The sequence below is a fragment of the Tympanuchus pallidicinctus genome, unplaced genomic scaffold, assembly GCF_026119805.1.
Source record: "Tympanuchus pallidicinctus isolate F22 unplaced genomic scaffold, pur_lepc_1.0 scaffold15, whole genome shotgun sequence".
Lineage (NCBI taxonomy): Eukaryota > Metazoa > Chordata > Aves > Galliformes > Phasianidae > Tympanuchus > Tympanuchus pallidicinctus.
The window spans coordinates 22,249,541-22,261,833 of NW_026294669.1; the positions used below are offsets into that span (position 1 = coordinate 22,249,541).

The window sequence follows — 12,293 nt, forward strand, 5'->3', positions numbered from 1 at the left end:
ATCTACAAAAGGAGAAAAAGAATGGATAGAACAAAAAGCTTTAATTGACCTGATTTGTCAGAGATGTTGGTTGTGACTGGCGTGGAGCAGCTTGGGTTAGCCTTTGCGCTGTCCTTGGAAGACCCAACTTTTGGCTTATTTTTCGTTGCCTCTAGTGCTTTCACCTTCTTGGCATGCTTACTTCCTTTGTAATGGGCCTCGGCCTGGCTCTACAAAGGAGAACAAATCAGGCTCACTTTTATCTGTACTTTTGTATAACACAATGGATGATAAGGCAGAAAAGTGACACTTTCAATAGTAGGCACCATACTGTTCCAGCTGAAAAATTATAGTAGCTTTATAGTAACAGTTCTCCTATATGTAATTTCTCATATGTTCATACAACAGGATTTTAATGAACAGCACATGCTTTTGTGAACTTGGAAAAAAAGGCATCAGGATTAGATACAGCTCTGCTACTTCTAATCTAATTCTTTACTTCCATGCTGCTTAAAGATTTAAAGAGCTATACAAATGTAAACATGCCCAGTTGAGGAAGATGCTACTCAATTTTTATGAACTGTTCCCTAGTCTTTATTGCTTGTAGTTAGAAACGTGTATCACCCTGTAACATGATTAAAAAATCCATTTCTTTCTGTTTGATCTAGCAAAGAAGTCCAAGTATTTCCATTGTTACACTAACACCAATTGGAACAAGCATTAACAGCATTATAAATTCACTATTAGATCAAGCAGAAAGGGATAAAAACAAGAAACACCATACCTATAAGCTTCAACAGCTTCAAACACAGGAATTGAAAATATTTATCAGTCTTGATTGTTCTATAAATTGCCTCGCACATATGTGTGTGTGTGTATATATATATTTTTTTCTTCCACACCTCCCAACCCCCAAGACTAAGCATTCTTTTCTTTTCCTGCATTGAAGCACTGAATGTATGTACTCTTCTTGGTCTGCCCAGATAGAACCACAGAAATAGATACCAAGATGCAATGTTTACCTCACCTTTGTCCTAAAACTATCTACAGAGACTAGCTTATCATTTTTGAAATTGCACCACTATAGACACATAAACAAATGCTTATTCACTGATTTTAAGACCCCATTATTCTTCCTGACAGTCTATAACTACCTTGACAAGTCAGGCCACTTCATTAGCTGCAAAGCCTAGACATTACAAACTTAATCCAACCCAAGTGTCTGGACATTTCCACTAATGTCCTTCAATGCATTTCTGGACACAGTTTCATACAAAACACAAACTATTTTCATAACATTTTCCGTCATACTATTCAGCATTACATTTTTCCCATTTTCAATTATGTTTTTCTTAATGATTTGAGAGGTAGTACTAGGTGCCTCTATTGAAGGTTACATATTAACTATACAAGTTAATATTGTAGTACAATTCAAAGTAAAATGCTTGGAGAAAGCATGCTTCATGTAGCAAGATGACCACACCTTGGCACCTGGTATATAACAACATCAGTGCAAGGAAACTTTTGCTAGATCATGCAAAAAACACTTTTTACGTTATTTAGCTCATTGTGTTAAATGAAACAAATCACATGCTTTAAAAAAGCAATTATGGGATCCAAACATCTCAGATGTTAGAAAGAGTGCTGCCATAACGAGGAAATTGTCATAAGATCAGTAGAAATAGGCATTGCAGTACAACCACCGTGGGACAGCATGTAATAAACATTTTACTGTATGGAAGAGCATAAGTGAGCAGTAGAAACAGCTGGACTAGACAACAGAATAGACAGTTCGGTGGAACCTTCACAAAAACTATATGTACCTTAAAACTGGTGGAGAACTGCAGTTAAAATAGAGGATGAAGTTCTTACACACTGAAGCTTTGTGATTATACACCTTGTGAAACAGTGCTTTCTACCTCAAAAGGACAGCGTGTATAGTGACATGTTGTGACTATATATTTTTAAAACAGATTGCAGTAAGCAAGCATTCAGTAAGAAAAGCTCCTAGATTAACTTCACTTTGAATTCCTTTGAAATTGAGACTATTTTCAATCTTCATTATAAAAATAGTAGAAACTCTATTCATCACTTGCTATTAAGTTATATGATGATTTCAAAATCTTTGGAATTTAAGACATGATACAAACGCAATTTAAGGATTATAAAGAAAAGCTACACAGCTAAACCACTACTACTACATGCACTACTTAAAGGGACACTTGTCAACTTCTGGGTTGGAGCTCCTCAGCTCTGAGCAAGTAGAGGAGTGCAGATTGTTTGCACCCTGTTAGTGCGATGCATCTTAAGTAAGAACAGGAGCAAAGTGCCATCACCCTGCCTCTCTCCACTTTTGCCAAGCTTTGTCCATTTCTCTGCACTTTGCTGTTGCTACATGATGAGCTAGAAGGAGCATCAAGCATAAAAAAAAGTTAAATCAACTATTCACAGGCTTGTACATATGTACAGAAGTCAAAGCTCAAAATTAAGGGGTGTGTATACCCTTTCCATTATGATACTTTCAATTTCCAATAAAAGCAAGGACAAAGGTATCCACTGGAGCACTCTAAAGTTGATGACAAGTTGATGATGTCCCTTTAAATAACTGAACTTTGCTCCATGTGCACTGTGCTGTTGGTAGGACCATGTACTGTCTGGGGCCAAAGCTACGACACAGGAGACATAGGTGCACTCAAGAGAAAGGCTTAGTCAGTCAAATCCTTGATAATAAGCCTTTCTACTGATATTTGCAATAATAGTGTCAGCAATATCAGTCAGAACCTACGATAGTCTTTGATTCCCTTCATTCAATCCTCACATAGTGTACATGAGACCTGTTGAAAACAAACAAGCCCAAGCAGAATTAAAATTAAGACTTCCATAAACACAAAACAAAGCCCCCTGGATTGTGCCACATGGCCTCACCTTTTATTTAAATTGCATAATTACTATCTTTGCACTAACAAATCCATGGTTGTACATTATGTGGCCCAAAAGTGCTGTGGTGACCACTTAAGCGTAGTGTCCAAAAATGTCAGTCTTCCTCAGGCTGCTCAAACCAGCCTTTCTTTTTTGAGTGGTGGGCAGAAAAACCACATTTTGTAAAATTTTTCAAGCATATTCTATTAATTTTTACACTGAATTTGTTTAGCCTCAGCTTCTAGCCCCTGGCTTTCATTAAACCTTTGGTTCTCAGGCTCTTTCAACACATGTTCTGTGCATGACAATATAAAAACTCTTTTCAAACATAAAGTCAGAGGAGCATCCCACGGGGTGCTGAAGTAATGTTTTCAAAGGTATCTGCAAATTGGAGCTTGCTTATTACCCACTATGAAATAAATCATTTGATTCCATTGCTTTTGGTAACGAAAATGTGGAAACAACATGGAATAGAATTTCCTCTGATTCTTACAAAAAATGATTACTTTCTATAATTTCCTGGAATAATGATAAACGAAAGAAAAGGGCATCCATGGCAATCTGAAATTAGAAAGCGTGTTATGATTATTCCCAGTACCAATTATTCTGATTATTAATGTCCTGGGCATAACTAACCCTACTTTTATAAGATATTTGCACTACATTATATGCAAGCCTATTTTCTCCAATTCCCATTAAAAACTTGTTTCTGGCACAATACAGCAATACATTACAAGTTATGGGCTTCTGTAATATGTGTGACTGAACTATTAAACATATCTTTGGAAAAAGCCACAACACGATTTCTTTCACTTTTTTCAGCTTAAAAAAGAAACTGAATGTTCATTTCCATTTGCTCTGACAATCCAGAAGTTATGCACGCAGAAGGTTTAAGAGACACGTTACATAAAAGGGAACTTACCAGTTTTAACATAAACTCCAGTAAAATAACAAATAAAATTAAAAATGAGAAAAGAAAACAAGAGCTCTAAAAGCCAAAATAAATAACCTTAAGTGATGTCACAATACTCAGACTCATGATGCCTTTTAGTTGCACAGTGATTTATTCCAGTGTATTTTTACAGTAGAATAGACCAAAGAAGTGAAATAATTTTGTTGATGTCATTGTGTCGCAATTCAATAGTACTTACATAATTAATGCTTTATTTCAAACAAATTGTTACATTTATTTCTTATATTCTAAAAACTAAACATATCATAAACTAAAATTTTAAACTCTCATTACTATGACTGTTGTTTAACCAAACGCTTTCCAAGTTGCTGAGAAGCTAGCTGTGGTATCCCTGTTCATTGTAGGGCAGTTGGCTTACATAAACTTCAGAGGACCCTTTCAACTCTAAGGAAACTATGATTCTGGGATATTATGACATTTTTAGCAAACTTAGAATGCTGTAAGATTAATGACTTGGTTGAAGCCTTTCCTCTCTTGAACACATTTTCCATTGAGACACACAGTGTTAGATTTTATTAAAAAACTAAAATTTGTTGTGAATTTCTGCTTTTGATTATCAACTAAGTCTTAAAGCTAAGCATCAGCATGTTTGTCTGTAAGTCTACGTGCAATACAAAGCCATAATTCACTGCCTTATATATGAGATTCCATCTAACAAAACATCAGCAATGCAAATCTTCATCTTTACATGTAAGCATGCTTTCTTGGAATGTGTGAATATGATTACCATATAATGCCATCAGTAGCTTTGCTAAAAGTTACATATATATATGTTTACAGATAAATACAGAGAGAAAGCAAACTAGGAAACATGCAGATCATACAGTCATTGATTGCCATATTACCTTCAAGAAACCTTTGAAATTCAGTTACAGCTACAGTACAAAAAAAATGACAGAAATTGCCCCTGTCAGGAGCAGGGAGTGACAGAATATTTGAAATCAGCACTATTCATTTTGACAGTTCACAACTGACTCAGTTTGAGAATCTATCTGGGGTACGAATGGCTAATTAACTGAATTTATTGCAGCGTAGAGAAGAAATATGAAGCTATCAGATCTCTTCAGTGACAACATGATGCACCTGCGCTGAATAATTTTAACTGTAGTCTGATATTAAGTGTAGATGCAATTGATGTTAAGAATGGATGTAATTGAAGTAATCTGTAAAACTGAAGTAGCCATACTTTTGTTAAACCAAAGCTGTGTGTTATTTTTGAAATTCAGCTCTCAGTAGCTTTGTGAAACTAAATTGCTCCAAATATTAAGGAAGATTAATATGAAAAAATGGAAAAGTGGTGAAAATCGGTCACATCATAAGAAAGCAACTAGTCAAACTTAGCTGCTTTATTAAATAGTTGGTTTGGAACAGAACTTTCAGCATGTTATAACTCTGCACCCTGTAATCACACAGTATTTCTGTCATGAAGAAGTTAACAACTTCCATCATTTTGTCAGATCTGTCTTCAAAACAGAACATTGCCTTCACAAGATACCGAGATTTATGCTTTTAATTACCCCTTACCTGCTCTGCTATGCTCCAAACTCTCAGCATCAGGTCCAATAGTTTTATTTATAAGAAAAAACGTAGAACATTTGCCAAAAGCTGGTGACAGTTCTGTAGATTTTTATTTGATGCTATTGATTATTTTGCATGTTAGCTTTTTTACATTCATTCAAATTTGCAAAGATAAGATTTGGCAACACTAGCCTCAACTTTATAAAGTTGCCTTCTGGCTTTTTCTAAAAAGATGATCACTATTATTGCATCATTTTTATTAGCTAAATATATGCAATAATAAGTTGACTGTCAGCATCTTTTAATACCCAACTGTTGCATCTTCCTGCAAAGCATTTTGACTTCATTTCTGAGTCTTTGCATACCATGTCAAAAGGCAGCGCCAACTTAGAGTCATCAATCGCAGAGTGCAATAAGCTGCGCAGACACACACTTATGTCAATGAAAAGATACTGTATCAACAAGATGGTACCCACTGGCTTCCTACAGATAAGGACAGTGGACACTGAGGGAAGCGGATATTTCATTTAGAAGCAATCAACAGATGACTTAAAAAAAAAAAACAAAAAAAAAAAACAAACACCAGCAAACAAACAAATCACACAGACTGCTGGTGTAACATATTTGAGTTTGGAGTACAGTTGGAGAGGAAAGTGACTAGATTAGCACCAACAATAATAGCTAGTGCCCAAGCTCCAAAAAATGTGGACTACTGAAACAAACAATGGAGGGAATAGCAGAAAGAATTTTATTGATTTTGTAAGTATGGAGAAAAAGTTTTGCCAAAGCCTAACAGGTATCCTTGCAACTTGACTGATGCTTCTCTTGCAGGTGACAGTGCCAGTTGCTAGAGCAAAGAAGAACAGACAGCTCAGCACAGCCTGGCCTAAGTTCCACAGCTGCTGGAGTGACTCAGTGCCATATAACAGCTGTGGGAGATGTGCCAAAGAGAAGCAGAAGAGCCAGCCAAGAGTAAGTAGAGAAGAAATCTCTGGGAGACAGCAACAGCCATCTTCCCCATGCCCCATTGCTACTTGTATCCTGTTATGAGTTCCATAAAGATAGGGCAAACCTTACTCAAGTTGCTTTTAGTTTCTGCTAGAATGTCTGCAACATAAATAATTAACTCAATAAATCATACCTACACAGTTAATATGAAAACATGCTTAGCAAAGCTTATCCATAGTCCATATAGATATAACCACGGGTTTGAAAGGAGTCCCAGGATTCATAAGAAGAAAAACCTATTTTTGAAAAGCTAAGCTAGATCTTTTTCAGCACATTTCATTTCCTTTTCATGGACTGCAGCTGCATCCCTTGCTCTGGTGGCCTTTATGCAAGAGCAAGGTCTGACTCACTACCACAATCTGCTCCACAAAGAGGATTCTCTCCCTTCTGCTAGTTGGTCTCTGGTGGCAGTGAATATAATGGAGATATTTCCCAATTTTTCTGAGCTGGACAAAACACCAAACCAGAGCTTGAATTCTACTGAAACACTAGAATTTACAGCCCTTGAACACATGCTGTTTCATCATCATGTAGAAATTGAACAATAAAAATGTCATTAACCAACATTTTGATGCAGAGATACAAACATCTATGTTTGTTCTAATATACTGGAGCAAATCCGACCACAACTATTAATGACTAATATATATTTTTAAACAGTTTTCTATAGAAGCACGTTCCACTTCACAACAGAATAAAGTTTATACATTCTGAAACATATCTCGGTTCTTGCTACTATGATTAATCAAACTCATCAGCTACCAATCCTTGCAATGCTATCCTTCATAAATTGACATTTCCAACCTAATTCAACATTTTTTAATTTCTGTTACCAGTTACCATAAAAGTTTGCTCAGAACAAGTTTCCTTGCTTTAATTTGTACTCATGTTTTTGCCATTTCACTTCCCTTCACTGTTGAGAACCTTACTAACTTCCTATTTTTTTAAATATTTCTCTCTTTTAATGATATTCTGCTCCCATACTCGACCTGGAGGAATGGAAGGAAAAAAGAAAGAGTGGAAAAACAAAAAAGAAAGCAAGGTTAATGGGTTGGAATTTCTGTGTCCAATAACAGGTGTTAAGTACAGTTGATGATGTCCACAGGTGTCCTGCCTGACCATGGACTGAGCACCCTGTCAGGTCCATTAATCAGGTGTGGATATCCGAGTTACTCAAATGACACAAGACACTTAGTTTTAGGCACTCTTAAGTACCAGCCAGAGCACCTTAAGTAGGTCATGGGACAAGTTTTGTTGAAGCAGCCTCACAGATATCAGCTCAGCGTTAGCCTTACAAATAAATTCCAAGTCCCCTGACCTCAAAATGCAGGAACTTTTCATACTGTCCTGCCAGCAAGCGAAGGGCTGAGTGGCACAAGGACTTAGGAGAGGACAGAAGCAGAACAGCTGGCCAAAACTGGGCAAAGGCCATTTCATATTATACCATGCACAAAAACCTCGAAAACTGTGGAGAGTTGGTTGGGTAGGCAGCTACATCTCAAGGACTCCCTGGGCATCAGTCAGTGGGCAGTGAGCAATTGCACTGTGCATCAGTTGTTTTTTATATATATAATTATCATTACTATCAACATTCTTTTTTCCCTGCTCGCTTCCTTTTACATCTCGGTAAACAGTTTAAATCTGTCTTAGTAAACAGAACCTACAAGTTCTACTTTGTTTTTTTTTCTATCCCCTCCCCCACTTCACTCAGGGGTTGGGGCTGAGTGAATGACTGTGCTGAGCCATCTTTTAAGTTAAACCACAATGAGCTTCCAAGCTGTGGTCAATGAATTCATGGAAGGGATGGCATCACATTGAATGCCTCTTTCAACAAGAGGAGGCTTCAGCTCCTTTGTAGAAGGTTACTATTCCTGATCCAACAGGACATCTGAAGACATTCCAAAACTGTATTTTACTGGGAAAAAGAAGGTTTTTATTTCAAATTCTTATTTCAGAATGGAATTCAGAATTGCTTTCCACAGTAACAGTTTTATACATTCCACAGTCGAAGTTTGTCAGTCTGCTATCCCTCTCAAGTAATTTATTTTCTCCCTCAAAGTATCTCCAAACCAATTCTATTTTTAAAAATACTAAATCAAAATTATTCAAAGCAAAATGCTTGATTTTAGTAACATGCTATTCCATGACACTTTAATTTACTTATTTTTACCTTTCTGAAAACTCAAAACAAAACCAAATGCATTAGGCTACAGTCCTCAATTAAAGTAGCTCAAAACACTTCTTGAAATGTTTCTATATATCAATATACAGAAATTTTGATGGGCTTCTGTATTTCACCCTTGTCAATTTCCTTTGAAATATATTCGTGTAAATCTGGACTACCAGAAACAGTAGGTCCACTATGCCACATGACGGTCCCAAGAGTGCTGTGATATGGTTTAACTGTCAGATTTTACCAAAGTAAGTACTCCTACATACTCCTATAATATGTAACAAATACTTGGGTATCCTTCTACAAAAATTGTAGCTGAAAATAACTTGTTCGGTTTTATGAAATAATAATACAGAGTGCTTGAATGTATGCAAACAGAAGCTCAGGTACGTAAATTTGATCTCCCTTAAATGAGAAAGACGTTCCTAAAGGTAAGATGTTCCTTAACTCAATTGTCTGCCCACTGGCAACGTTAACAGTATTAATTTCTAAAGGTGCTAATCATGAACATTTCCCAAATGCACAAGTGAATTTGCATAAATGTTGTACAAGTAAAGCATGCAGCCTCTGCCTTTTAATGGTGTACAGAAGAGACAATGGAAAAAAGAACAAGGGGGACACTGAGTCACACTGACACTTATCCACAATGCATAGAACCTTCCTATAACTATATATATGTCAACTTACATTCTAGAAGAAGATTGACTACATTTTCTTTTTCATATTTTCTACACAAATACACATCAATAAAATTATTATTATATACACATTAAAAAAGTATTTCCGTACCATTAGAAGTTGTTAGTTCACATTTTCTTTATACCCTCACAAAAGTAAAATAGCTTAAGTAACAAATGATCAAAGACCTATTCTGCTTTTACTAAACCAGCCCCTACCATGTAATGTCTCTTTCTGTATCCTCTGTAAGTTTAAAAGCTGCCAGTTACTCTTTTTGTAAAACATTGAAAACAAACTCTTTGGTTTTCACCCCTTAAGGTAAACAGTTCACAGTTTGGACTCACCTCAATCATTTTATAAGTACTTCAACTATTTACCATATGCCTTGTTTCAGCCATCTCTATTTGCATATACACAGGATTGTTTCCGAATAATTAATTCTCTTTTATGCAAAGAAACAAAGAAAAGGCAGACCATAGCCTTGCAGGGGTCTGTTTTTGCTGTTTAGGTTTTACTTCTTTGAAACACAAACACAAACAACACTTGATTAAGAACAAAAATAATCCAATCTGATTGTGAAGAAGAAAGCAGATGAGGGGCCAGTAATGCACAACTCATAACTTCTCTTCATATTATAATATGTTAGGAGAAAAGTAACTATCTTAGCAAATTTTATTTCTCAAGATAAAGGTGGCATCACCTCAAAATTAGATATATTTACTCCCAGAACGAAGACAACTTATTTTAAAATATTTTCCAACCCTGATGTTAGACTTTACCTCCTGTCAAGGAAAGCTGCAGATCCCTCCTCCAGATCTGATGGCAGAACACTCTCACTGCAGACACAGTAGCAGAAGAAATCTGAAACCTTTGCAATTAAGTATGCAAACTTAACGGAAGGCTTGACAAATATAAATTGACTAAGTCAGAATTATTTTGTTCTATTGATCCAGAACAGTGAGAACCAACAGTGTGAATACAAGATTACAGGCAAGGAAACCAACATTCTTCTCACAGACAAATTTCCATTGGTTTGTACATTATTCATGTAATAGGAAAATCAATACTAGGATCAGGTCAGGAACTTCAAACACCATGAAAATGAAATTCATTTAATAAAATAAAACAAACAACTACTTTTTGGTTGGTTTTGTTTTATTTGCTTGCACAATTTAGGTCAAAGGAAGTTCAAAGAAACAACATGCCCATCAGGTACATGGAGCACATCAGCTCTGAGGAGACAGAGAAAGAAACTGAAAAACTGAAGTGGATGAACTGCATATCTTCCATACTCTGCTATGCTCAAAGATTTGATGCAAGTTATCATATATTTTTTTGCCACCAGGAAGGATTTCAAAACATTCATAGCAAGTTGCAGAGTGGAATTGATCCACTGAAAGATTCAGTAGATACGATGGTCAAAAAATATCTGATTGCCTTTCCCATAAAGATAAGAAATTGCATCATCCTTTCAAGGAGTAATTGCTACAAGAAATCACTTGCATTTGTGCATATAAAAAAAGATATGAAAAACTTTGTCAAGGAATTACAAAAGAGTCTGAAGATCTGAACTGAAAAGACGCTAACATTACCAAACACTGTGACTGCAGATTTTTACAGGGGCAGGGGAGAAGTGATATTTACGAAAAACAAATTCTCACACTTTGGGGATGGGCAGAGGGTTGAAAAGATAACACGTGTAAACAAATAACTCAAGGTTAGAACACTGAACTGGAGGAAAGATTTAAAATCTCATGTAAGTTTAACATGAGAAACTGAATAATCTACTGAAAGACTGGACAGCTTTGAATAGAACAGTGTTTCAATTGTAAAACTTGTTCTCCAAATATTCTTGTATGTTCTGGTGATGAAATGTTTGTGATGCTTTATTTTATATTCAGGTATTTTCTAGTATTAATAATTCCACTAGAGTTTCAGTACATTTTAAAATCAAGTTTCCAGATTGTTTATGAATGTACTGTTATGGAAAAACTGCTCTAGAAAGGAACTGCTTTTTATCACTACCACTGGCATGGTCATGATGCTTCATGCATTCATAAAACCATCCATTATAAAAGAGTTATGATATCTTCTAACAGCTAGAATTGTGTGTATTAGACATGTTTAAAAAGAAAGGAGCACAACACTGTGAATACAGCCACTCCAAAAGGGGAAACAAGACTATAATCTGACACACTACAGTGATGCCACTGTTGGAAGCAGAATATGATACGTACTTTTTATTCTACCTTGTAAGCAAGTAAGTTCGGAAAAATTACTCAGTTGGCAGATGTACAAAATGATATAATATTACAGCTCCTTTTTCTTCTGCCACTAAGTTGTGATTCAATCTGTCTGCCTTGAAGTATTGTTTGACCATCTGAATGTCAGTGCAAAATCCCCCAGTGACAGGACCTGCCATCAAGAAGGACTCCTTAGAAGGAGAGGGAAGAGCAGGAACAAGCTGAGCCATCCTCTCAGAGAGGAAATAAGATCCTACTCAGAAGCAAGATTCAGATCCACAGGGCCCACATATTTTTTAGAAACTGTACTGGTTCCTTGTTTTAATCAGTAAAAGTGAGTATTTTGATCAGGAATCAGAGCAGAAAGATTTTTTTAAGCCTAAACCTTAACCTTAAAAAGAAATATAAATGAATTAAATAAAAAAATGACTTTGAAATCTGTTAACTAAGTAGATATTGCCACTTCAAAGAAAGTTTAATAAGCTTGTTAGAAGACGATAGATTTTTGATTCAGAAATCAATTTGAAGGTAAGACAGCAATCCTTCAAAATCCATGCCAGGCTAGACAAGAAAGTCAAACTAGGGAAATAACATTACAAACCACTTCAAAAGGCAATGGTAGAGGCAAGAGAAAACCAGAGCAATAGATACTGACTTTATAGGCCTTTACTGAGAATGTTTAGTAGCACCAAGACCTCAACAGCCTCGAGGAGCTTCCTTCAAACTATTTCTTACAATAGCAAAATATCTAATCATGCATCACTTAAGTACTTCTTACACTTAACAGCAATAAAATGTCTGA

At 35.9% G+C, this 12,293-nt stretch overlaps 1 protein-coding gene across 12 annotated transcripts in view; it reads right to left on the minus strand.

Moving 5' to 3' along the window:
• Positions 1-12,293, minus strand: part of ZNF385B (zinc finger protein 385B) — a 154,647-nt gene that overhangs the window by 21,517 nt on the left and 120,837 nt on the right. For all 12 annotated transcript variants that reach the window (XM_052675540.1, XM_052675539.1, XM_052675541.1 and 9 more), the window contains one exon: positions 50-209. In XM_052675540.1, coding sequence (XP_052531500.1) covers positions 50-209 — 160 coding nt within the window. The remainder of the gene's footprint in view (positions 1-49; positions 210-12,293) is intronic.